Raw genomic sequence first — 26722 nt, forward strand, 5'->3', positions numbered from 1 at the left:
CAAAGTTCCATTGCAATTGAATGAATGGTATAGGAATGCATACGGGACAAACATACAAACAAACATTCATTTTTACATATATATATAAATATATTTTATTTATACAAATATTAATCTTTAAAAGATTAACTTCAGTAACATATATATATATATATATATAAAATAAATCAAGGTTTCAGATGAATTCTGTACTTTTTAAGTATATTGTCATAACTAAAAAAGTAAAAATTATCAAGCTCAACTTAAGGTATCCATTAGTTACAGAATCAAAAAAAATGATAGACCTCATACATATCTATAAAGTTATTGATCTACAGGATTATTTGATCAACAGCAGTAACACAAAGTCTAAGAATTCTTAATAAGGTCTATTAGATCAAAAATTGCGGTGCAGGTAATTTGTTCACTTTCTCCTTAAAAGTATAGAATACATATCGATCAATACACTATATGACACACTGAATTATATACCTACATCATACAATATTAATTATGACTAAGCTAAAAAAATTTGATCTATAATACTGTTTAAAATTTGCTGTTTACATCCTATCACATTTATTTATGTATGAAACTTCTACACTTCTAGTTTTTTTATTTTATTTTATTTATAGCTGTACAAAAATGAATATTTAAAATTTTCTGTCAGCATAGCTGAAGGCTGAGGCAGTTCTCCTTGAGCAACCCCAAACCGGACCGGCTCCTGCTGATGGGGCCCGTTGGTCAGCCTGTCAGCAAGGACACTTGAAACCTGACAACCTGGGGCAGGAAGGTAGCATCTGTGGCCAGCAGCTCCCTTGGTGGACCAGCTAGGCCTGCTGCTCCAGTGTAGATGTTGGCATCCACCAAGTCCCATGTTGAGCCAGCCAAAAAACTTCTTTCTTTTTCCATCTTCTTCAGGTGATGATCGGCATCGAATTATCTTTCGCTGTGCTGGTACCATCTTTTTTAGGTGCCTGCAAGTGGTGGGGCCGCAGCATCGCTGTGGTGGAAGAGTTGTGTGATCAGCTGGTTTGGTTGGGAGGAACACTTGTGCAGGCACATAGAACTGCAAGTTCCCTAAAATCTACCAGCTTGCATCGCACTTACTGATAGACAGCCTAAGATGTGGCAACAGTACATTTTGCAGTATAAAATTTAATGTCTTTCTAATAAACAGTGTTTAACAATAAAATACACCTAAATACAAAAAAACAACAGCGATTCTATTAATGGCAACACACACACACAAAGAGAGAGAGATTTTTATATATCTCTCAACAACTTAATCATACTTTTATTTATTGAAAATTATGATATAATTTCAAACTTTCATCATCATTCTGATTGCCAGATAAATTAGCGAAGTATCCAATCTTTAATCCCTTAATCAAATGAATTTAATTTGAAAATACCAATTAAAATATGAAGTCTATTGCAAAATAATTGTAATACAGAAATGCCCAATAATTTATAAAAGAACTTTAAATTAGTAAAATTTTCTATTTATTAAACCGTTTGAAAGCAGGGTAAGAACACTACTTGTAATAGACATTCTCACTTTGCTAGGTTGATTACATTTTGATCCTGATTGACTTATGTACTTCTATCCTGGTTATGCTTCCTTATTTTCTCATATTTTTTGTCTTAAAGTTAAAAATAAAACATGTTTTAAAATCTGTATAAAATAAGCTTTTTATAATATGCTTTATACAAGATGAGAAACAAAATAAATAAAAAAACTTGCGCAGTTAGAACTTAATGAAAGTACAATTTTCTTCTTAACATTTTCTTAAAATAACAGAATTTTTTCTTTACTATATTATCAACTATATCTTTTCTCTGATATTATTAATATTATATGTTTTACTATCTAAAAGTTATGTTTTTTTTTTTTTTTTTTAATGAATACAAGTTATAAAAAAAAAGGGTATAAAAGGGTATAGTTTTATAAAAAAAAAAAAAAATGGTGAAAATTTAATCAATCCAGCTAATACTAGAAACAAATCAGATTTGACTACAATGTGTATTTTTAAACTAAATAAACACTTTATTTAATTTGATACTAGAATATAATATGTAATTTTGTTTGAGTATTAGTCGTTTTTGAAATTAACAGAAGACTGATATATTTATTAACAACTACCTAATGTCAATTTGAAAAAAAATTGCTTTCCTTTCTCAGAGTAATTTTATAATGCACAAAATTATTTCAGCAGATCAACAAGTGACAGTGAACATGTTGGCTGAGTCTGTAGGTATGTCAACAGAATTGTGTGTGCAGTATTTTTTTCTGATATTTTATTTTATTAATTTAACATTTGGGCATGCACAAGCTGTTCACTAGATGGGTGCCACATTTGCTCACATCCGACCAAAAACAATGTTGAAAAATATTTTGGCGCAATCCATAGGAATTTTTCCATTGATTTGTGGTGATGAGACTTGGGTTCATCATTACACTCCAAAGACAAAATAGCAGTCAAAACAATGGGTTGAAGAAGGTCAACCATCTTTCTTTTTCCTGTTTAGCCTCCGGGAATTACCATTGAGTTATTACTTCAGAGGATGAATAAGGATATGTATGAGTGTAAATGAAGTGTAGTCTTGTACAGTCTCAGTTCGATCATTCCTGAGATGTGTGGTTAATTGAAACCCAACTACCAAAGAACACTGGTATCCAAAATCTAATATTCAAATCCATATACAGAAGGTCAACCTACTCCAAAAAAAAAAATGAAAATAACTTTTCATTTGGAAAAGTTATGTCAACTGTCTCTTTTTGTTATGTATGTGGCATAATTTTCATTGACTATCTTAAAAGAGGTGAAACAATAAATCACAAATATTATGCAACCTTATTGCACCATCTCAGTGATGAAATTAGGGAAAAATGATCACATTTGACAAAAAAAGTGCTTTCCATCAAGACAACGCTACAGCCCAAACTTCAGTTACTGCAATGGCAAAAATCAATGAATTACACTTCAAATGGCTCCAACACCCTCCATATTCACCTGATCTGGCTCCCAGTGACTATCACTTGTTTCCTAACCTAACAAAAATGGCTTGGAGGGAAGAGATTTTCAACCAATAATGAAGTTATTGCAACCACAGATGGTAAATTGAGTAAATTGACGTACTGAACTGACATAAACACTCTTGTGGAATGCTGAGCTAAGTGTATAGACTTTAATAGCAACTATGTTGAAAAATAAATCAAAATGTACTCAGAAAAATGTTGTTTTCTTATCCAGGCCCAGAACCTTTTATCCTACCCTCGTATATTACTATTACATAAAGCTCCACAATAAAATAATGTTTATTCTTCAACAGAAATAAAATGGGAATATAAAATTTCATATTCTTCAGGTAAAAAAAACTTTCCTACCATCTTCTGATGGATAAACTTCTGAATCCATATCTTCCTGTACATGATCTGAGGGAGAATCACCAACGTCACTGTAAAATATAATGAAACAAATTAATAAATAATTTTCATACAATAATAAATGCACCTTATAAACAGCTTAAAATGATTTACAACAGTTTAAATCACTTATGAATGTACATTAAATGGAGGGAAAAAAATACTTACAAGTTTTTGGTGTATGAAAAGATACTGTTTATCAGACAAATAATATAATTTTTTTTTATTTTTTTTATTTTAACATGCGCAAAAAAATGTAAATAAACCATTAACATACGATTTCAAATTGCTGAAGCTTTAATTAAAGAACACATTTTACTGATGGAAGATGAGATAACGTATGTATGGTTACCATGATGATAGGATAGAATTTTAAAAAACAGCTGCACTGTTGTGTTATACTTTGCAGATTGAATTTGTTTATAAATTTCAAAATTTCTTACTTTAGTTTGAATTATGTAATAAAATGATGTCACTCATTTTAGAACTCATTTTTCAGTTTTAATTTAAACAAGAGGAAATGCTTCAATCAGAATCAAGTGATATAAATGTACTTCAAGCAGTTAAGAAAGTATCACATTTATTGATTGTATGCATTTGCTTTAATCTTCAAATGAAACATGTGAAATGCTTCTCAAGTTCAAGAACCAATCCTCGGAGATCATAAGACAAACCATAACATCATAGAAATTGGATGTTGAGTGATTTTCCTGCATATTTTGTGATCATATTTACCAGATAATCTCATCATGTGAAAGATACCACTGAATTCAAGAATAGATTTCTCTTTGATGAGAAAAAATAACAGATTAAGACTTGTACAGACTGAAAGTTAAGGTCAATAAAAACCACCAGTCAACCATCAACAATCAGTAAAAGCTGACTTCTACCAATATTGGTAGTAATGAAGACTAAGTTCATGACCTAGAAACAAATCAGAGGTTTCCTTCCAGAGTTAAACCCTCTTTTAGTGTCTAGTAAGAGAAATCTTATGCCCTTCAACATCACTGGGATAACCCTACATATCATTCTTTGGGTAAAATAAAAAATTCATTGTTTGTAACATATGAACTAATTCCTTGGGTAAATAAAGAACTTTTGCATTAAGTTCTGAAACAGTAACAGGAAAACATGAAGTGAAAACAAGCAAGTAGTAAAACTTAAGAGTGGTTCACTACAACATACAGGAGTCATGCTGCCCTTGTTATGCATTAATTTATGGGTTTTAAAAACATAACTGTTATTCTTAAAACCTCATATTTAATGGATTTGGCGTCCCTATTCTCAAAAAGATAGAATTAAAGGTAAAGAAGCAAAATTTTACTGTTTGAGAGATATAAAAAGACATAGGATAAAATCACTATAATGAATTAGAATTTTCAGTACATATTTAAAAAGTGGAACAGTAATATATCTCCTCGCTTTGGGTGTGAACTTCAATAGGAACTACTTAAAAAGATCATAATGGTGAAGACAACTTTAGATAAACTGCCTATTTTTTTAATGTTATATCCCTAAATCTTTCTTTAAGTAAAAAAGAAAAGATGCACAAGATCACACATTACTATAAGGAGTTCAAATTACATAAATAAAAAAAATTAATACTAACTTGTCATCCGGTTCTCGTGAAATATATTTTTCATAAACGGTTCCACCAATATCTTGAGGGAATATTTCATCATTGAACAATATAATGTTCTTAATAAGTTCATTAACCTGGTTCTGGTATTGTACCTGATCTTTATCTTCAGGAACAGGCACTAATGTGGGTCCAAAACATATTGCTAAATTGTATGGATCCATCATGTTTTCATCACTATATTCAGATAAACTGTAACAAAAAGTAAATTACTTGCATAATAAATACTACTCTAATTCATTATAATCGCAACATGTTAAATAGCATTATAAATAAATGTATGTTCAAAGCTTTACAAATTATCCTACATCCTTCAATGCAATGTTAAAATAACATATTTGTTATTGTTAGGTAAATGTTTTTTTGATTTCTTCATTGGTTGAATTAATACTTTATTTTTTATATTTTTAAAAACATTTCCACCACATACTTCTTCGTCCTTTAAAACAAACCAGTCTTCAAAGAAACCCTGTGATGTTTCATTAGAGATCTGGGCACACTCATTGTCCCAAGCCCTTGGGAAGATAAAATCACTCGTAAAATGCTTCCCTTTCAAGCTTTTCTTTACCTGGAGGTACAGCGCAAAGTCAGGACTGTAGGAAGTGCTCTAACAGTTTTATTACAGTGTGGCCAAATACTCAAAGCAAACTTCGGAGAGGGACACTGGAGTGTTATCGTGGTGAAGAAACTGTGTTCATCCTTGTATTTGGGCACAGCTTCTTGAGAACTCTGACAACTTTAGGTAGGCATTCCTCAGTATACCACTTCCCTGTAACTGTCCTCTGAGTTTCCAGCACAATTCACTCTAAAACTCACTCTCGTGCTAAAAAAAATTACCACCATTCTTTTCTTTATTAATCTGAATTTTCCAACAGTTATGGAGGTCTCCTTGTGTTCGAACACCCACCACACTTTGCTCCGAACCTTGATCCAGATGTCATAATAGTTCAGTCAAGTTTCATAACCTGTCACAATACTATTCACATAGGGAGATTTCCCGTTTTCAAATTTTTTCAACATTTCATGAAACATGACATGCTACCTGATAGTTTTTCAATTTATGCAGCACTCAAAGGGTACAAAGCTTTTTAACTTGAAGATGATCTCGCATAATAGCACAAACTGCACGTGCATTAATGCCCAAGGACACCTCTATTTGATGGTAGGTCATGCACCGGTCTTTCTCAAGCATTATTTGAACTGCAGCAATGTTTCCCTCAGTCACAGATAAAGCTGGTTAACCTGAGTGTCCTCAAGGGCTAAATTTCCTCTTTCAAATTCTTGGTACCACCTAAATTTTTCTGCACCAAGACAATCCTACCCAAGTACACGAGTCATTTCCTCTAAATACTGATCAACACAACCTACGTACAAAATTCCCTAAAATTCAGTTTTTGACTGTGACAAAATCACTGCCTCTTTTCAGTAACATAGCTCAAAAGCACACTGAGACACTGACACCGTCTCGGTGTCAGTGTCTCAGTGTGTCACTGAGTCACTGTGTGTCACTCGGTGTCACTGTCTCAGTGACTACAACGACTATAGTGAAGGTTAGGACATATCTAAATGTACTAATTTGTAAATGTCTGTGACGATCCATTTCATTGTATTGCAAAACCTTCCTAGTGCCCTTTGTACAACACTGTTTCATGACAGAAAGGAATAACAATGTATTATTATTAAAATTATCATGGTAGTAAGGTAATACGGTACCATAGTTATCATGAAATAGAAAAATTGTTGCCATGATGAAGTGCGCATTTTATTTACGGTAATTATTCGAGTACCCCCCCCCGCCCACCGAATGAGCCCCACACCTCAATTTTCCAGACCGAAAATCTAAAAAAATATGTATGTACGAAAATATTCAGAAAGTAAAGCATTTAATTCATTCATTTAAATTACAATATTAATATTACATTAATAATTAATTGCCGTAAGTACTAGTTTGGTTCAGAATCAATAGGCCAGTAAGACGAAAAGAAAGTACCATGTTGAAAAGGATCATTTCAATACACTTTTTAATATGGGATTTTATTTTTAATTAATCACTGTCACTGTCAATGTCTGTAGAAGAGTTACCGGTAGTCTCCACGTCGCTCTGCCAAAGGTGATCGTCTTCACTACCATCAAGTTCATTAGATATTCCACATTTTTTTAAACTTTTCCTTACCAATTCCGTGGAAATACCTTCGCAGGCATCTTTTATCCAAACACAAATCTGGTTAAAATCTGGGCGTTTGATTCTTCCAGTAGGCGTGAGAAAGAAATTTTCATCAGCCATCCAATTACTGTACAGTTGTTTTAATGAACGGTCTATTAATGCAAACATCTAGTGGTTGCAATAAAGATGTCAATCCGCCTGGAATTATTACTTGGTCTGTCATACCCTTTTTTAAAATGTATTTCACTTTATCAGTTGTATGCTCCTGATAACTATCATTTACTAGCATACCGGTATTTTTTTTATTAAGTAAATCTCCTGATCGCTTTTGCCATACACACCTGATCCAATCTAAAATTTTCATCCATCCAACCTGATTTCTGTGCTCTGATAATAACTCCATTTACTTGTACGGTAGGAAGAGTTTTTCTTTTAAAAACAATGTATGGAGGTAATTTTGATCCATCAAAAGTAATGCAAAGCATAACATTACACCTTTGGATTTCATTACCACCAGTGTGAATCGTAACACTTTTTTCACCTTTTTTGTTTACAGTTTTGTCAAATGACATTTCAAAATATACGGGGGTTTGATCAGCATTTCCTATTTGAGAAGGCAAATAGCCTTTATCTTTTCTAAGATTTATTATGTATTTGTGAAAATATAATATTTTTTGTTCATTGGAAATGTTCGTTGGAAATTTTTTGTTCGTTTGTTATTTGGAAGTCGTTGAGAAGTGGTCATCTTTCGTCCTATTGACAAATCATTTCGTGCAAAAAATTGTGTTATCCATCCACGGCTTGCTTTAAAATCAACTTTATTCAATATTTAGCGATTTCACAAGCATACGATTGACACATTTCTGTTGTGACAGCGTAACTGCATTTCCTTTTTTCCATAACAAAGTCATACAATTTTTTTTCTATGTCTGTGTATATTGGTTTTAAGTCACAAAAAGCCCTTTTACTACCAGTGCCTTTCACCAGAAGTTGTTTCTTCTTATGTCAGTCTCGAATGCAGCTTTCATCTACGTCAAATTTTCTTCCTGCCGCCCAATTTCCAATTTTTTCAGCCTCTTTTATAACGCGCAGTTTTTCATTTACTGTAAAAGATCATAGACACTGTCCTTTTGTACTAATTTTAATGCCATAATTAAAATAAATTACTGTATTAAACTTTACAAGATAAACTAAACAGATAAAATGCACGTAACCGTCCATATATACAAACAGTACAATGACTATGGCATATAGACAAGAAGAAGGTAACTGATACTGTAATTGTAGTGCCATTAGAACTGGATGCAGCCTATACAGAAAGAATCAGTTTTATACAAATACTGTAACTTCATTCCTATCGATAATATGAACAGGATGTTAATAATTAAGGATGCATTCTGTATAAGCGGCATCCGGTATTGATAAATGAAAGCCTATAGAAAAGAAAAAGAGTTCACTGAATTTTAGTCATCGACAATGATAAAAAAAATTGATATAGCGAGTTCTTACAGATTTGTGAATTACTGAATAAAGATAGTGTGAATTTTGAAAATACAATTTTTAACTATACAATTATTTTGTACTAGGCATATTCATAAAGTAAGGGCCATTAAAAAAAATTAACTTGTGAGAAATGGTATTTAATTACAGTTTTAGTTTACTACTTCACTTATCAATATAATCGCCATTCAGTTCTAAGCACATTTCGTAACACAGCACCAGTTTCTTTAACCCCTCTGCAAGACGTTCACTGCCTGGGAATTGAACTAGTTAACAACAACAGGTTTTGAGTTCTTCGTCATTTTCAAACTGTTGTCCACCAAACCACGTTTTCAAATGCAAGAAGTAGTCACTAGGTGCAAGGTCAGGACTACATGGAGGATGGTCAAAAAATTCCCAATGAAAATCTTGAATCTTCTTGATTAAGGCAGCGGTGGGAGGACACGCATTGTCATGAAGGAGGATTACACTGAACAACAATTTCCCACGTCATCGATTTTGGATTGCACATCACAAATTGGTGAGCGTTTTGTTGATCCACGTTCCATGAAATCAACCAAAATTTTTTCCCAAAACCCTTTTCATTCCAAAAAACGGTAGACAACATTTTTCGACTTGAGTATGGAGATTGCTTACACTTTTTCAGTGTTGGGGAATGGTGCCACTACATTGACTATTGTTTCAATTCTGTGTTGGTGTACGATATCCTAGTCTTGTCGCCCATAACAATGTGGGAAAACAAATCATCTCCATCTTGTCAATAGCAGTCCAAAAACACTTGTCCGTTGCACATCCTTTGCTATTTGTGTTGGTCGATGAGCATTTTCGGTACCCACCTTGCACACAATTTGTGATATCTGAGCTTTTCTGTGACAATTGTGTAGATAGAGGTGTATCAACTTGCAAAATTCATCAGACAGAGCAATAATCATCAATCGTTGATCACATCACAGATTTCAGTTCACTTGTTCCACAATTTCATCAGTCTGAATACTGGCCCTGCCACTCCACTCTTCGTTATACACATTTGTACAACCATTTTTAAAGTCTTGACACCACTGTCTAACCTTTCCTTTATTCATTTCTGCAAGTCCATACACTAGGCACAACTCCCAAAGAATTTCAGCAGCTGAAGATCCTTTTGCACACAAAACTCGAATCACAGCGCACACTTCACAACTGGCGGAAGAAAAGATTGTCACAGACATTGCAATCTGCAATCACCAGCAAGCAAATGACTATTGAATCAAAACAACTGCAGCAGCTTCATAAATAGCCGATAATGGCCCTGCATGCATGAAACTGTGTTCAGACCCACTAATATTTAAGTATAAGCCAACGGCTCTTAACTTTATGAATATGCCTCATAATAAGGCGGTAAATACGAGGGTTATTTTATTTTCAAGGTCCAACTGGTCACAAAATTAAAACCAAAGAGAAAATAAAAAATTTTTTACTTGTAACAAGTACTTACATATTTACGCTATTTCTCTACATAGTCGCCACTCTGATTTAGACATTTGTCATAGTGTGGTACCAACTTTCGTCATAGAACGGAGCTGCGTGTGTTTTCAGCCATGTTTCTACGCTAGTCTGCAGCTCGATGTCTGTGCCAAAATGTTGTCCTCCTAGCCAGCATTTTATTTGAGCAAAGAGGTGAAAATCGGAGGGAGCCAAGTCCGGGCTGTATGGTGGGTGATCAAACACTTCCCAATGAAAACACTGCAGGAGCTTCTTTGTTACAGCTGCAGTGTGCGGCCAAGCATTGTCATGGAGAAAGACAATGCCTGATGACAGCATTCCTCTCCGCTTATTCTGAATTGCCCTTTGTAGACGTTGAAGAGTCACGTAGTATGAGGCTGCAGTGATGGTCGTGCCACGTTCCATGAATTCCACCAAGAGAACTCCATTCTGGTCCCAGAACACAGTAGCCATACACTTTCTGTTGGAGAAGTTCACTTGAACTTCTTTGGTTTACTGGGAGAATGAGAATGCATCCAAGGTTTGGATTGTTCTTTTGTTTCTTCAGTTTCAAAATGGACTCATGTCTCGTCCCCTGTGACAATTTTGTTCAAAAAATCTTCTCCTTTATTGTGGTAGCGCTGTAGAAACATTAGGTAGGCATCCATTCTCATTGTTTTGTGATGGTTGGACAGCATCTTGGGAACCCATCTCGCACACAGTTTGTGGTACTGAAGTTTCTCACTCACAATGATGTAGAGAGCTGACCTTGAAATTTCAGGAAACAAATCACTCAATACAGAAATTGTGAACTGACGATTTTCTCGAATTGCCTCATCCACTCGCTCAATGAGATCATCGGTTGACACTCGCTTCCTTCTCTGACCGCCTGCATCATGAACATCTGTATGCCCTGCTTTAAAGTTCCTGCAACATTGTCGCACTTTGCTGTCACTCATTGAAGTTTCATCATACACATTACTTATTCGTCTGTGAATTTCAGCTGCATTACACCCCTCAGCCTGAAGAAATCAAATTACTGCACGCACTTCACACTTGGCAGGAGATGCTATTGTTGTAGACATGTTTACGTGCTAGCTGCGTGTTCAGAACTAAACGAAGTGATGCGGCGTGATTGAAGGCCATACTAGAGATGCTGCACAACACATATGAGCAAAGGTTCATCCAATTTTTGCGCAGGTTTTTATTTCGCGAAAGATCAGACCTTGAAAAAAATAACCCTCGTATTTAAAAATTATTTTTTAAACAAGTTCATAAAAAAGGTTTCTTAATTATGCAGTAAATTGATAAAAAATTGATGTTTAAAAATTTATTATTTTACGTAACATACCATAAATTTGCTAATGTAATAATTGCTCAAAGAAATTAAAAATGAAAAATTAAGAAATAATTTTGGTAAAAATTCCTTAAATATAGTATAAAATTTTTATACTTACTGATTAAGAAATGCGAAAAGATAACGCATCACTATGACAACACACCGAGGTAAGCTCTGAACTAAATCTTTCATTCTCATTACAAATTCATGTTTTGATTCAAGTTCTAAAACAAATACAGAACACAAATTTAATACACTGTATTGACCTAATTTAACAAATTTCCAAAAGTTTCTGTTGAAAACAGTGAATTACATAATTTCAAATAGAATTCAAGAAAATATTTTTATGGAAACATATTTTAATATTCTTTCTCAACACAAGTACTAAGCATTCAGTCATTATGCATTTTTTTAAAAATATCAATGAATAACATATAATTATTAACAGTCTAAAAAATGAAGGTCATTTTTTCTATAATTTCAAAAATGTGCTTAATGTAACATTATTTACAGCTGAAGAATCTTTGATTAATTTTTTGAATCCAATTATTTCCAGAATACATAAATGTTACTCACTAAAATCTCTGAAGTTTTGTTAATAAGAGGTAATCAAAATAAGAAATAGTGGTTGCATTTTACAGAAGTTTTACTTTGGACACGATTATTTTAGAAAAAAAACTAATATTGATCATTTATTTGTAATTTTATAACCAATTTCATCAAAAAATTCAGAAAAGCAAAAATTGATTATACTTGTTTCCACAAAAATTGTTCAATACCACTGCACCTGAGAGACCATAGATATTTATGTATGTATAAAGACTAAATCATCTTAATGGACTTCTATATATTTTGACCACTGAATCCAGCCAATTTTTTGCATCTCTGAAAATCGATGGAATTATAAAAATTTCATGAAAAATTATTGTAAAAATAGAAAATCTAGCTATTTAAAAAAAATATATATTATTAAATACCATTTATACTTATTAAAAGATTATAAAATAAATTAATTTCTATAGGGGTTAGCAAAACAAAGGGTATCATAAGAGATCAAGCAGGCTCAAAAATGTGCTTGCAATTTAATGTCCTTGCTCAACTCCGTGAAAAAATAAGAAAAACGACCCAAATTGTGGAAGAACAGGTTCTTCATCACAAGTCCTTGTACAACTGTGCATGAAGCAATCAATGTAACCAATTTATTTAAATGTTTTGGATAAAACTGAAACACATCCAGGAGTATACATCTGTACAAGAAGAATACACTAGCTTTTATAAGTTTTCCTGTAAAAATAAATAAAAAAATATTACTAATTTACTAAGTCAAGTGTTCAGAATATCAATTACAAATACTTTTTATGTAGGTTATTTGTCTTAAACACACCACATACTAAAATTTGAGCTCCAATAGCCAAAAAAATCAATTATGTCAGATAGATAATAGTTTGAGATTGATTTGTTTATAACATATTAAGATATAAAAAATACATTCACCAATAATGAAACACACAGACATGCCCTGTTTTAAAATAAAATCACTGCCATCACATTTACTTTACAAAACTAGTTTTAAGAAAATACTAATATAATAATGACATAGCAAGGTATTTTTCAAAATACTATAATCTTATTCAAATTAATGAACAGACAACATGGTTCACATACTTCTTTTTATATCATAATTCATTTGATCTGTGTTACGTTATTGTGTGCTCTTCAATTTACATCTTTCATGTATTATAATCTTTGTCTTCCTTTACATGTACAACCATTACAAATGTTCTTCAAATTAAGTAACTCTAATATTAATATGTCTTACTAATCTTTACTTACTTTTATTCATCTTAAAAAATCAACAATTTGGGGAAGTGGAATCAAAAAACTGTTACATCTTAGTACTTATTACTCACATCATTCACACACAACACAACATTCTCAGTATACTAGTAATTACATATCTTATTAATTATATCTTATTTTATCTAGTAATTATATATTCTTTTTTTTAAATCTATTTTTCTGTTTTAAAATTACAACATGAGAAACAAAGTTAAGTTAAAATTATATGAAAATAGAATATAATAAAAATGTTATTAATTTGATAAGACTATGAGGTGTGGCTAATAATTAACGAGACTAATGCTGATACAGAAAGTGTGCATATGCCAAATTTGTACAACCAACAGCTGTGTAGCATGAACCCTTCTCTTTCAATTGTTGCCACTCCAGTTTCTGTAGACACATTAGTCTGGCCGTTGCCTTTATTTGGATAACATCTGTTTTTTTGTTTTGCTGAAAAAATGATAAATGTTTTATTAAAGCAAAGAATTGTTGTGAAATTTCATATGAAACTTGGAAAAACCACTACTGAAACTTATCTTTTATTAAAAAAAAGTATGTGGCAATGAATGTTTATCACATGCACAGGTTTTTTAGTGTTTTAAGCATTTCCAAGATGGCTAAGAAGACGTTGAAGATGACATTCACCCGGGTTGCCCTTCCACATCAAAAACGGATAAAAATACTGAAAAAATTGGTAATCTGATTCAATCTGATCGTCGGTTAACTATTCTTGTGTTTATTTAATGTCCTTGTTCAGTTCAGTGAAAAAATAAGAAAAAAAATGACCCGAATTATGGAAGAATAGGTCATGGGTACTTCACACAACAATGCACTGGCTCACACTGCATTATCTGTCAAGATCTTTCTAGCCAAGTATAATATCCTAGTGATAGACTATCCACCTTATTCGCCTGACTTGGCACCATGTGACTTTTATCTATCCCCATGGTCAAATTTGCATTAAAAGGACCAAGATTTCAGACCGTTGAAGCTGTGAAAGAAAAAACGGCACGCATCATGAAAGAGCTCACAGAAGACTTCCAGCACTGTTTCGAGCAATGGAAAATTTGCTTGGAGCATTGTAGGGATAGAGGAGAGGTTTATATTGAAGAGGATAACAACTAAATATGTATAAATCTAAAATAAAATATTTTACAGCGTTAGTCTTGTTATTTAATAGCCACACCTCATATTATGTAATTTTGTTTAATATTAAGCTGTATTCTAGAATACAATCAGAAGCTACACTGCCTACTATAGGAAACATAATTGATTTGTTACCTCATGGTAATTAGTAACTGATTTGAACAGTATATATAATAATAATAATAATAATAATAATAATAATAATAGATGAAAAATAAATGAAAAATTAATTAGTTATTTATTCTATCATTAGTAAAATACCTGTTACTAATTCCAGAATCAAATACTACAAATTTCCAAACATGCTTTTGTAGTAACTTCTTGTAGTTACAGTGAAAAAATGACTAACATTCAGGATGTTCAATCATTTATACATATAGACATGCAAGTTACAGTCAGCATTTTGTAAACTTAGATTTTGAAGATGGTTGGCAGTTATAGAAATAAAAATACAGTTATGAAATAGTGCAGACACTTTTCAAAAATATTTATATGCAATTTTTTTATAATTTTTAGATGGTGTAGGCCGAATACAGTCATAAAGGAATAAATAATTTTGAAAAACAAAATTAGTGTTTAAATTCAGCAACATTTGCTGATTAAAAACTATTTAGAAAGTTTAGATCTAAAGTGTTATCTATTCTCAACAGATAAAAGAAAATAGAAAACTGTCATCAGTCAATTCAAACCACTATGGATGAAACCTCCTCTTCCATTGTTCTCATTTTTTAATCAGTCAAAAGAAATTAAGAAATTCTGTTTTATTCTGAGACGAGTGTAGAAGAAGAAATTATGATAAAATATAGCACATACTTCAAACACTACTACTGAAAAAAGTACTATTTGTAAGACTAGATCATAAAAAAAAAATTAAATCTTACGTGCTAATTCCATGAACTGTTCAAAATAGATTATAGGAAACAAAGGTTCTCTTAATTCACGCAGATACAGTTTTAGTACACCAGCAACTGAATTAATATCTGAAGCATCTGTTACATCAGCTAAAGGATCCTCTCCTCTTTCAAATGCTTCTCTAAAATTATTTATTTCAACTTGTGATCCAGATACTCTAAATATACCCTGATGATGAAGTCCTAAAAAAAAAATAATGTAGATTTAAAAACTAATATTACACTGATCCATGAAGAAGTACACACTTTTGATTTAATATCACTCACTGATTTCCCCACTGATTCTATTGATACTTTACAAACCTTTTAATGAAGATTCTAAAAATGTTCTGTGAAAATTTCAACCTTCTAAGATTTATAAAAACAAAACACGGCTTTCAATAAAAAAACATCAATTTTAGATAAACCACATTTTTTATTCATTACAAAATAGCTAGTAAAAATGATTAAAAACAAACAACGTACTGTTAAACAGCTCTTCAAATTGAATAAAACAAGTTAATAATTATTCATAACCATGACTTATTATCTAACTGTTTTTAATTATTCTAGTTCTAATTATCATCTGTTTTTAACAATTGTTTCCAGCTATTTTGTAATGAATAAAAAAAAGTGGTTTATGTGAAATTGATGTCTTTATTTGAAAGCTGCCATTTTGTTTCTATATGTCCTAGAAGGTTGAAATTTACACAGAACATTTTTAGAACCTTCATTAAAAGGTAATGTTTCAATAGAATTGGTGGGAGAAAGGGCGAGTGATACTAAATGAAAAGGGTATACCTCTTCATGGGACATGATATATATTAACTACAAAATATGAAGTACAAGTAAGAAAAAATTAATAATTAAAGATAATTATAAATTGTACTTCTAAAAGGAATACTGTATTAAATTAAACTATCATAAATTTTGTACAAAATAACTTATTTTTAAAATTGTAATTTAAAAACTTAATTTTTAAGGTTTTTTTTATATAAGTTAACTGGGAAGGAAGTTGACAGTTCAGTTGCAATAAACTTAGAAAATGGAGGCATTGATTGACCTTGAACCATTACTAATATTTATAAAACCAGAAAAATGTCAGAAGTAATGGATATAACATGACAAGTAGCAAATTATGTGCTACATTTGATAAAATTAGACTTAAATTTAGTAATAAAAGAGATTTGCAACCTGTATAAAACTTTTACATTTGTAAGTTAAATAATCATTAAAAAAAATACTTGCAAACTACACATAAAATACACTTCTGTGAAAAATATTAAAATCTAGGGTAAATATTTATACTTCAAGTTGTCAACCACTTTGCAACATTGTCAACCATTTCATCATTGTGTCCAGCTGTTTTGTCATCAAACACAAAAGGCAAAAATCAGAGGTTCAATTAAGAAAGAGCTTGGTCAGCAGGGTCTCTATTATATCTTCTATATACAAATATAAAACAACATGTCCTCACTGATTTATAATCAATGCCCAGCAAAAACTACTGAAGATAAGTTGATGAAGATATGTATTCATATTCTTCTTATGGTGCAATTGCACACTAAGAAAGGATTTTTTTTGAAATTCTTAGTTTAAAGGGTTAAAATGAGGCAACATTAAATTTTACTATTTTTTAATATCTGTAACAAATGAAGATATCAACTTGATTTTTGGTGTATGAAATAATTTTCATGTGAATATCTAAAACCCAAATTCTAGATTTTCTGAAATTCAACCTTGAAAGGGATGAAGAAAGGTAAAAAAATTTAAATTATGATTACAAAATTTTCCCCATTTCTGACTATACTAAATAAGGTATTCACTCAATTTGGTCTCGCAAATACTCTTCAGATAGATGTCTAAAAATTACTTTTGTTTTTTGAATTTTATTATTTAAAAAAAATAATAAATAGGTTTTTACATTTTTGCTGTTTTATGCTACCACTATTGAATACATTTTTATGAGATTTGCTAACACTCTGATGGTAATTTATGTTTGTAATTCTGATTATGTATTTCGCGAGCGAAGCTGCAACAGGAAATGATTATAAAACCTACTTAAAAAACCATTCAGATAATCAATAAATTTTTCTTAATATAACTAAATTATCCAAACTTTGAATAATTCACAAATTTATAATTTTATACAGAAACATAAACCGCATATTTATCCATTTAATGAAACTCAATAATCCTTTATGCAAAACTACCTGGCTTCACAATGCATAATCCTCCAAACTAAGACAAAAAACATGACAATTTGTCTGACATGATAGTATGAGATTAAATATCCTTACAGTATGCTTGAAATTACACAAAAGGAAGTTTGATAAATTTAACTTTATTATTATTTTGTGAAGGTTGGCATACAAACATTTTCAAAAGTATTGGTTGGTTAATGACGTCAATGGTTCTATTTATTAGGCTAGAAATTATTAGTGAATTGATAACTTTACAAGAATTAACAGTTTCAAGGGTTTTAAGTAAAATGAAAATAGTCACTTGAAATTGCCCCAAAAACTATTAACTAATAAAAAAATAAGTCTAATAACACTCCAGGCCAATATTGTACTTATCACACGTGATATGAAATGTTAAGTACTCATTAATTCAATCAGTTACAAAAATAAAATACAATGAATCACAAATAATTAAATGTATTCAATGGTATACAGTTTTACTGAATAAAATGAGAATAAACATTATAGATTCATTTAATTATTTAAAAATAATCATTCTTAATTGTAACTGAATTATAAATCACTGGATAACAACAGTCGGTCAAAAATGTCCAAACTATTCTATGGAACAGAAACAGCTATCTATACTGCACTATTCAGACACCACACTGTAAACAACCTTAGAACAATGATACAAGTTGAAAAATACAGGTCTTTCATGTCACAAATTCTTGAAATTACTGGTTAATTTTGATGAAGAATATGTCTTACCTTACAGGCCGGCAGTAGGCCTCTGACCAGAAAATCTAAGCATTATGTTTTCATATAATATTTGAAAGCGATATATCTTCTAAACTACAAAAAATGCACGACAAATAATCCATCAACAAATAAAGGAACAAAGATTATAAATTTTTTCTGAATTACAACAGATCTGTTTTAATTGATAAAAAATAGTTACATATTAAAATAAGTAGTATAAGGACTGTACCTACCATATAAGTTAATGACTCTTATGCAACTTTTTATAATCAAAGGTATCTCTTGATTTAGTGACTCCAAATATTCTTCTAAACTACCTCCGAATAATTTTGGTTGTCCATTCATTTGTAAACGCCCAATCCGTTTTCTCCTTTGAGGTTTAGTAGCTGGTGATAAAAGCCCCATACCTGGACTTTGTGATCCAGGCATTACTAGAACTTTATTACCAGACATTTGACCTAATTGAACACCAGATGACTCTATCATACCAGAAGACATTTCAAGTAATGTCTGTCGTAAATGTTCATGCTTAGAATCTAATCTAGCTATTCTACTTGTTCCTAACATAAATTCACGTAATTTCTGTAACAAAAATACAGTATATTTACATCAGTATTTGAAATAATCATAAAAAATAAAATTTCAATGAAAGAATATTTTACAATTTTATTTCATTCATAGTAGCATGCAAATTAATCTGAACAAAAGGAATTTATTGTTTATTTCTATGTTGTGGCTTGACTGCTTGACCAAACCCATTCTTTAATTTGTCTTAACAACTTTAGGTTGTTTTTGTGTTGTGTAGTAATTTTCATGTTATAAATTATATACTGTGAAAGTTGATTTCATTTATTATTACATATTCATATTTTCCTATTTTCTGTTCTGAATCTTAAAAGGATAATTATCGACGTCATAAGAAAGCATTCAAAGATTGCTTCTCTTTCTAAGCACACCAGTAGGACACAATGACAAATATATTTTGTCCTTTCCATTTTAAAGATATATGTTTCACAAATTTAAATTTAATTATTATAAATGTATCTATACTGTTAATACTATTAAATATAACTGATGCATGCATTTAGAACATAACATTGTCATGTAAAAGGCTAAATCTATATTTAAAAAGTAAGAACTCTATTTCTAGAGTTTTGCTGGTCACATTTTAATGTTATTTTTTTCTGTTGTTCAAAACTTATTTTAAATTTTAAAATTGCTAAATGTTGAGTATACTTTTCACAAATTCTTAACATGCTATTTTTCATAGAAAATGTACCAAAAAAATGGAAAATCTACTAAGCTAAAACAGATCTTTTTTGATCAGTTCCTCAACCCGGAAAACTAGACATTTTTATCAAAATAAAAATCCATACAGCTTCTCATGGCTTTCTTAAAGACTGTCTTCAACTGACAATGGTCGTCTCTTTCCTGTTCCTATTTATGAAATTAAATATCCATCATAAATTGTACGCATCTACTTTCCCCTCCATATCAATCAATCCCTACCTACCATTTCAGCTGAGGTTCACATTCCAGGCAAATCAGAGCTAGCTCAGAGATCAATAACGTAGTCGCTTGTTCATTTATTTTTGCTCTAAAGAATTTTTATAAAAAAAACATTATATACTAGGAAATATTTCAATGAGTATGAATAGTTTGTAAACAACCATTTAAAATAAATGATGCATGCCAAGAAACAAAAAAAAACATGAAATTCTTCAAAACTCATTACAAGAAAAACCGTAAAACCATTAAAAAAAAATTGGAAACATGTCCCTTTCCCTAAGAGGATTACCATTCTGCAAACCATTTTAATGAGTAACCCTGCATTTAATTAAAAGCAATTAAAATGAATCTATTTTAAATCCTACAATGAAAGAAATTGCCATAAATAATTTTCTAAAGCATGTTGTATTTTTTCATGCAATGGGCTTTATTGTTGGTAGATATTTAATAGATAGGCAATTAAACTTTTCCTTTTAATATATAATTTTTTTCTTTTAATATATATATATATATATATATATATATATAAGGAAGGAGTAAAGACCAACACCTATTAAAACTGATATATAACATTAAAATTAAAAAATTATGCATAAAACATATCACAGATAACATTTTAAAATGATATTTACAGTATAAGGTAAGAATGTTTTTCAGATAACTGCCTTAAAAATGTTGGTTAATATGTTGGAAAATTTATTTACAGCCAAAAACTACTTTACATTTACTTTACATTTACTTTACATTACTCTACATTTACTTTACATTTAAAATTATGTAAAATCAGTCTGAAAGCATGTCAAACAACCTGTGGTCAGTGTTGCAGATGTTGTATACATCACTGATTACACATTGTTTTTACAAAATTAATATAGTTATCCTATATATTTCCTCTACTTTCCATCCTAAAATAATAAACAAAATATGGTTTAATATAAACAAAGATTCATTTGAGATTCTCAAATGCGTGAAACTTAAAATTAAACTGGTTAAAAACTTGATGAAAATTAAGCATATGAAGTCAGCTCACTTTTTTCATTACTTTATATCTATACTTTTCATCTAACAATTGTTATTCATTTTTTCAAATATGTACATTTCAAAAATGAATAATATTTGATAAATTACAGTACGATGAAAAACAGTAGTATAATTCACAGTTTAGTAAATAGGAAAAGCCAAGTTCAGATATGTTAAAACAAAAATGAAATAATTATTTATCAATTTGATATGAGTTAACATATCAAATATTTATCTTTGATAATAAGTATAATCTGATTTTTTTTATGAATTAAAATTTTTTTTTTAAAACCAAAAAGATTTGTTGCAGAATAATATTTTAAAGCACAAATATATTTTAGAACACAAGCAATTTTACTAAAGAAAAATAGTTTACAAAAAGATATGTAAACCAACGTCAGCAAAAACTTAAAAAAATAAAATAAAATATAGTACCGTAAGATAAAATTCTTCAGTCTCATGCCTATCAGCTCTTAATTTAATAGAAACAGTTTCTGGAGGTTTACTAGTAGGTACAGCAGGAACAGCATTTTCACCAAAATATCCACTACAGTCATAGTCTTTAGCGGTTAACATATCAAGTAATGTTGATTCGGCTGTTTCTAAAGTTTTCCACACTTCTTCTGATTCTGCCCTAAGTGTTGTTAATCTAGCTTTTAATTGCACTAGTCGTGTTTCCATTTCAGCACACAAAAGTTTCTGCAGTTCTGGTTCTGCAAACTAACAAAGAAATTCTTCATTTACAGCAATATAAATTATACAGAAACAATTTAGTTATAAATAAGGTATGAAAAAAAATAAATAAAACTGAAATAAATAAAACATTAATGAAACACTGAAAATCAAGATTTATAGCACTCGCACAGCTATAAAATTTTATTTAATGATATAATTAAAAAGAATTATAAAGATTAATTTATATACACCTTTCTAAAATATTATATTATAAAAATAATTGATCTAACTGTCAATATATTGTTTTCCTAATCATATGGTCTCAGGTTCAATACCTAGCGGTCTTTTTCATTAATTAATTTTTCATTAATTATTTCAGTCATCAAATTTTCTACATACACTGTGAGAGTTTTTGAGCTTCTTTTTTCTGTTCTGCAATTCTAATAGTAAAAAAGATTTTTAATTAGAAAATTGATTGTCCCTGCTTCAATAGAACATTTTATTTCAGTAAATATGAGTAATACAAAATAAATACAGCAGTAAAGATTTGGTAAATATGTCACTGAAATATTTTTGCTACTGCATGGACCTTAAAATCTAACCCTTAAACCAGTGATAAAGATTAAAACATTTTTATCCTTATTAACAAATTATTTTCTTATTTGTTTACTTATTATCCTACCAAAAGAAAGCTATTTTTAAAATGTTACACAATAACAAATTTAATCATAAAAACTGTTAAAAATTTGTACAAATTCAACCCTATTCTGAAGTACTTCTTTAGTCTTCAGATATTACGATATAGAATATATATATTCAAAAAATAACAACCACCAAAATATAGTAACAAAGACCTAAAAAAAAAAGCTAATACCAATAGTCGACTTTTGAAGAATCCCACATGCATTAGTTGGTATACAATTCTATTGACAGCAGTTGTTATAACAACTGCTGTCACCATTCAAACTGATAATGCACATTTAAAAAAAAAAAGAAAAAGAAATATTCACATCAACAGGTTGGTAGTAAAAAGTAACTACTAGAAAAATAGTCATACAATTTTAACATTTAAGAAGAGAGTGCTTTTACTAATTTTTGAAAAGTTATTTCTAGTGGTATTTTATTATTTCAGATAAAAATCAAGCATAATTAAAAATTTCATGATGTTCAATCTCCTAGGAGTTTACCACCTCCCCAGTAACTCATTACAGTTATGATTATTTCAAAGATTTATATCAACCTCTTAATGCACAATAAACCTTGCCAAATTTTATAACAGTAGATTAAACTGTTCCTGACATACATTACACTCAAATATTTTTTAACCAAGATTGCAACATTTTTAACTTTAGGACCTTAATATATCATGAGATGCAATATTTTTTACCAATAGCTATACTTTCCCAATATTATGCACTATACTAAATATCTATGTATTATACTAAACATCTAAAAAAAAATTAATTAGGAAAACTTTTAAAAATTCAGATATTTTTAATTTTAAACAAAACTGCCTATTCTTCCACAAAACAAAGATAACACATTTATCAGATTTTATCCTTTATATTTCAAAAAGCATCTTTGATTATAATTTATTTAATTAATTTACACATTTCAGTCTTACAAACTTCTTTATATTACATTAACCAGACGCAGTATTGGTTGTGTTGAAGATTAAGGTAATGCAGGTAATGTTCAGACAGTCACTCAGAATTAACTATATGGTCAGCTGCATTGCACTGTCATTTATTAGTTATGTTTTTGCTGGATGCAGAAACTGAGCACTGAGTTTCATTACAAGCCATATACTCATTAGGTCAGAGGATATTTACATCTGTTAAATTATTATGCCAGGATTGAATTTGACATAACTATCAAGAATGTGGTCAGTGATGGCTGGCCCACAAAATGGTCAATAAGATTGGTAAATGTGTTACAAAGATGAATGCTGTGAATTTAAAATTACATCAGGACATGGTCTTAACCAGTTCTAAATTAAAATAAGATATATTTTTCTATTTATTTACTGTTGAGCAGAGTCTCACATCAGTTAAATTTTCCCAAGAAGAATTAGAAATTGATTATAAAACTGGAGTTATGAAGATTTTAAAACTATAAAAAAGAAGTGGAATTATACAAGTTTATACCCACAAAATTTTAAAGAATGAGGTAATGGTCAAGGAGAGACAGGTATAAAAATAAAAACTGATAATTTAAAAAAAATTAAAAACATCATACTGAACAACTTCTAGCTCAGCAAGAAGTTTTAAGTAGTTACAACAGAAAAATGAAAAACCTTTCCTTGTTCTTGTAGTGAATAGAAGTGCAAAACTGTTGCTTTCAATTATTAGTGACAGAATAATATTAGAAACAGAATTATATCAGGTTAATAGCAAGCTTATAGGACAATGAAAACATTCTAAAAAACTATATATAGATTGAGACAGTAGTTAGAGAAGAATTTTTTAATCCACAAAAGATGAAATCACTTCACGACAGCACACACAAAATCAGTAGAAATTATATAAATTAATATAACGCAGAAGATGACAACAACAGTCATAATGTTTGTATTGAAATCAAACTGATTTCATTTAGTGGTGACATCACATTTACTGTGACTTTTTTTCAAAAAGTCGTGACAGACAATTGATTAATGACCACCAAAATAAATGTAAATTATTTTTAATCATATATTGTAAAATTAAATTACTAAAAATTAAAATATAAAGTCAAAATTTTAAAAATCTAAAAAATCTAGCATTTTGAAACATGTTAGATACAACTTCCTCTTATAATAAAATGGTCAAAATTGATTGATTTCTTTTACTAAATTCCAACAAAAATATTTCAACTGGTAGAAGTTTTAAAATCAAATTAATTTACTTCATGCTATTTATTTTTCCAATATTAAGTATCATAATACTTTTAATGCTGACCTACTATCTTATTTAATAAATTAGTCATTGTAACAGATTTTATTGAAAATTTAAAGTGTTCATGATGTTATAATACGTATTGGTAATTGAAAAACTGATAAAAAGGAAATGTTCTTAACACAAGTTTCTTTGAAGTAAGATAAACATTTTATTACTATATATAAATATATTTTATTTTTAATTTAACATATAAAAAATCTAATTTCATACATACCTCATCATTTTTCCCTTGAAATTCAAATTTCTTTGGAATCATGAAAGCAGTATGATTATATTCAAGGAACCGTTGTTTATCTAGCCTAGAATCAAGTGAAGCAATATTTGAATGAAGTGCATCAAGTCCTGCTTGTACTGAACTTTGACGGCCCTCTTCAGCTGAAATATGCATCATAAGAGCACGTGAAATACACTCATGAAAACCAAGATCCATACAGTCAATCAGGTCAGATAAATCATCAACAAAATATTTGTGCAAAGTTGTATTCGATGCTTCTAAACACAAAATGTATTCGTTTCGTGCTTTTAACGCCTTCAGTTTAGCATCAAAGTACTTATTTTTGCGCTGAAAAAAAAAAATACCAAGAAATTAATGTAAACTCATATTATAAAATATAAAATTGATAAATTAATAGGTTTAATAAACCATGCACTTGAATATATGGTAAACAGCATTTCCTTAACCTGATGATTTCACAATCATCATAAATACAAAATAAGATACATAAATATTATTCTGAAAATTAAAGGATGTAACATAATGATAAAATTATGATATTTAACACCACATTTAATGAACTACCTCTCCAGATTACCTGAATTAAATAACTGGGCTGCAGTTTCACTGCATGGTATTTGGATTAATTATTGTCTGGAACTAATTAATTTTTTTGTAGCTGTAATGGCACTTATAATTGTAAAAAAAAATAAGTCACCATTACATGACTACTAACTCATACATAACTTGAACAAAAAACAAATTACACAGAAACATAGAAATCAGAGTTAAAGATTAATGTCTGAAATAAGTTTTTTTTAACACACTTGTTTTAACTAAAACTGAATATACAATTAGAAGTTCTGAACAGTATCAAGGACTAACTTCAAAATCTCTATTAAAATATATTAAAAAATGTAAAAGTACAGAGCTGCTTAAGGTATAAATTATTAAGATTATTTATCATTTTTATACATTCCATTAATATAATGATTCTTTATTAAACCATTTACAACTATAACTAAAGTGCTGACATGGGAAAGTTAGTAAGTCAAAAAAAACCTTTTTCAGATTTTTTTATAGAAAAGGTAGTAAGAAGTCATGCCAATAGCATAGAAACAGCATTAAGTCAGAGTCAGGAGTAATTTAGTTGTTATGAATGACAGAAGATGGTACTCATGACAACAACATGCGAGTTGGCATGGAGATGGAAGTAAGTCAAAAGTCAATCTAATCTTTAAATGATATTAGTTGTGTGTTATTGTGAACCATCAAAGAATGAGCATGTTCAAATTTGCATGAAGACATTCAAAAATATCTTATGAGTATTTCAAAAGTGTTATGACTGAGAGATAAAAGAAGGGGGAGGTGTTTTATTCAAGTCACAGGGGCAAAAATCCACCATCCCATTTTTATAAAATTAAATACACTAAGGATGACAAACAGCTCATACAGGCATACATTTTATAATTTCCCATTCAAGAAACCAACTACTCGTATCACAAATATTTGAGACCAGATCTTAATATCCAGAGGATGTATTGTGCCTTTATGAAAGTCCCGAATCAAACACTAACCAGCAATTTTACCAGTTTTTAGAAAATCATTTCCAAAACTTTCCTTCCATTGCCTTCAAACTGACACTTAGTTCAACATGTGATCTAATAAAAAATAAAATAAACATTACAGTGGGACCAGAAAAACTGCAACTTATTTCAAAAATAGAGTTACATTTCCGGAAAACTGCGAAAGGAATGCAACATTTACATAGTTGCAAATGTTGAGGGCATGCGTGAAGAAGCATGCCCTCAAGTGCAACATGCACCATCAACATTGATCAAGCATTATTTACCCCCACGCTCACACACACCAATATGATGTTTCATTCTTGTCAGCAGTCCAACTTTAACCTTTATATTCATGTCGAGTATACTAGCAAAAGTATCATGTGTTTATGGCATGAGGGCATTGCTGGTCACAGAGGGAATGACGTAGTCTCTTGTCTTCTACAGGCGATCACATCTTCTAAT

At 30.1% G+C, this 26722-nt stretch overlaps 1 protein-coding gene across 4 annotated transcripts in view; it reads right to left on the reverse strand.

Annotated features, from left to right (window-relative positions):
• Positions 1 to 26722, reverse strand: part of LOC142321733 (SLIT-ROBO Rho GTPase-activating protein 1-like) — a 478347-nt gene that overhangs the window by 50191 nt on the left and 401434 nt on the right. For all 4 annotated transcript variants that reach the window (XM_075360055.1, XM_075360056.1, XM_075360058.1 and 1 more), the window contains 7 exons: positions 24693 to 25040; positions 21300 to 21584; positions 18569 to 18917; positions 15382 to 15594; positions 11631 to 11736; positions 5019 to 5240; positions 3371 to 3441 (listed from right to left, as the gene is read on the reverse strand). In XM_075360055.1, coding sequence (XP_075216170.1) covers positions 3371 to 3441; positions 5019 to 5240; positions 11631 to 11736; positions 15382 to 15594; positions 18569 to 18917; positions 21300 to 21584; positions 24693 to 25040 — 1594 coding nt within the window. The remainder of the gene's footprint in view (positions 1 to 3370; positions 3442 to 5018; positions 5241 to 11630; positions 11737 to 15381; positions 15595 to 18568; positions 18918 to 21299; positions 21585 to 24692; positions 25041 to 26722) is intronic.

Source organism: Lycorma delicatula, chromosome 3, assembly GCF_047948215.1.
Source record: "Lycorma delicatula isolate Av1 chromosome 3, ASM4794821v1, whole genome shotgun sequence".
Lineage (NCBI taxonomy): Eukaryota > Metazoa > Arthropoda > Insecta > Hemiptera > Fulgoridae > Lycorma > Lycorma delicatula.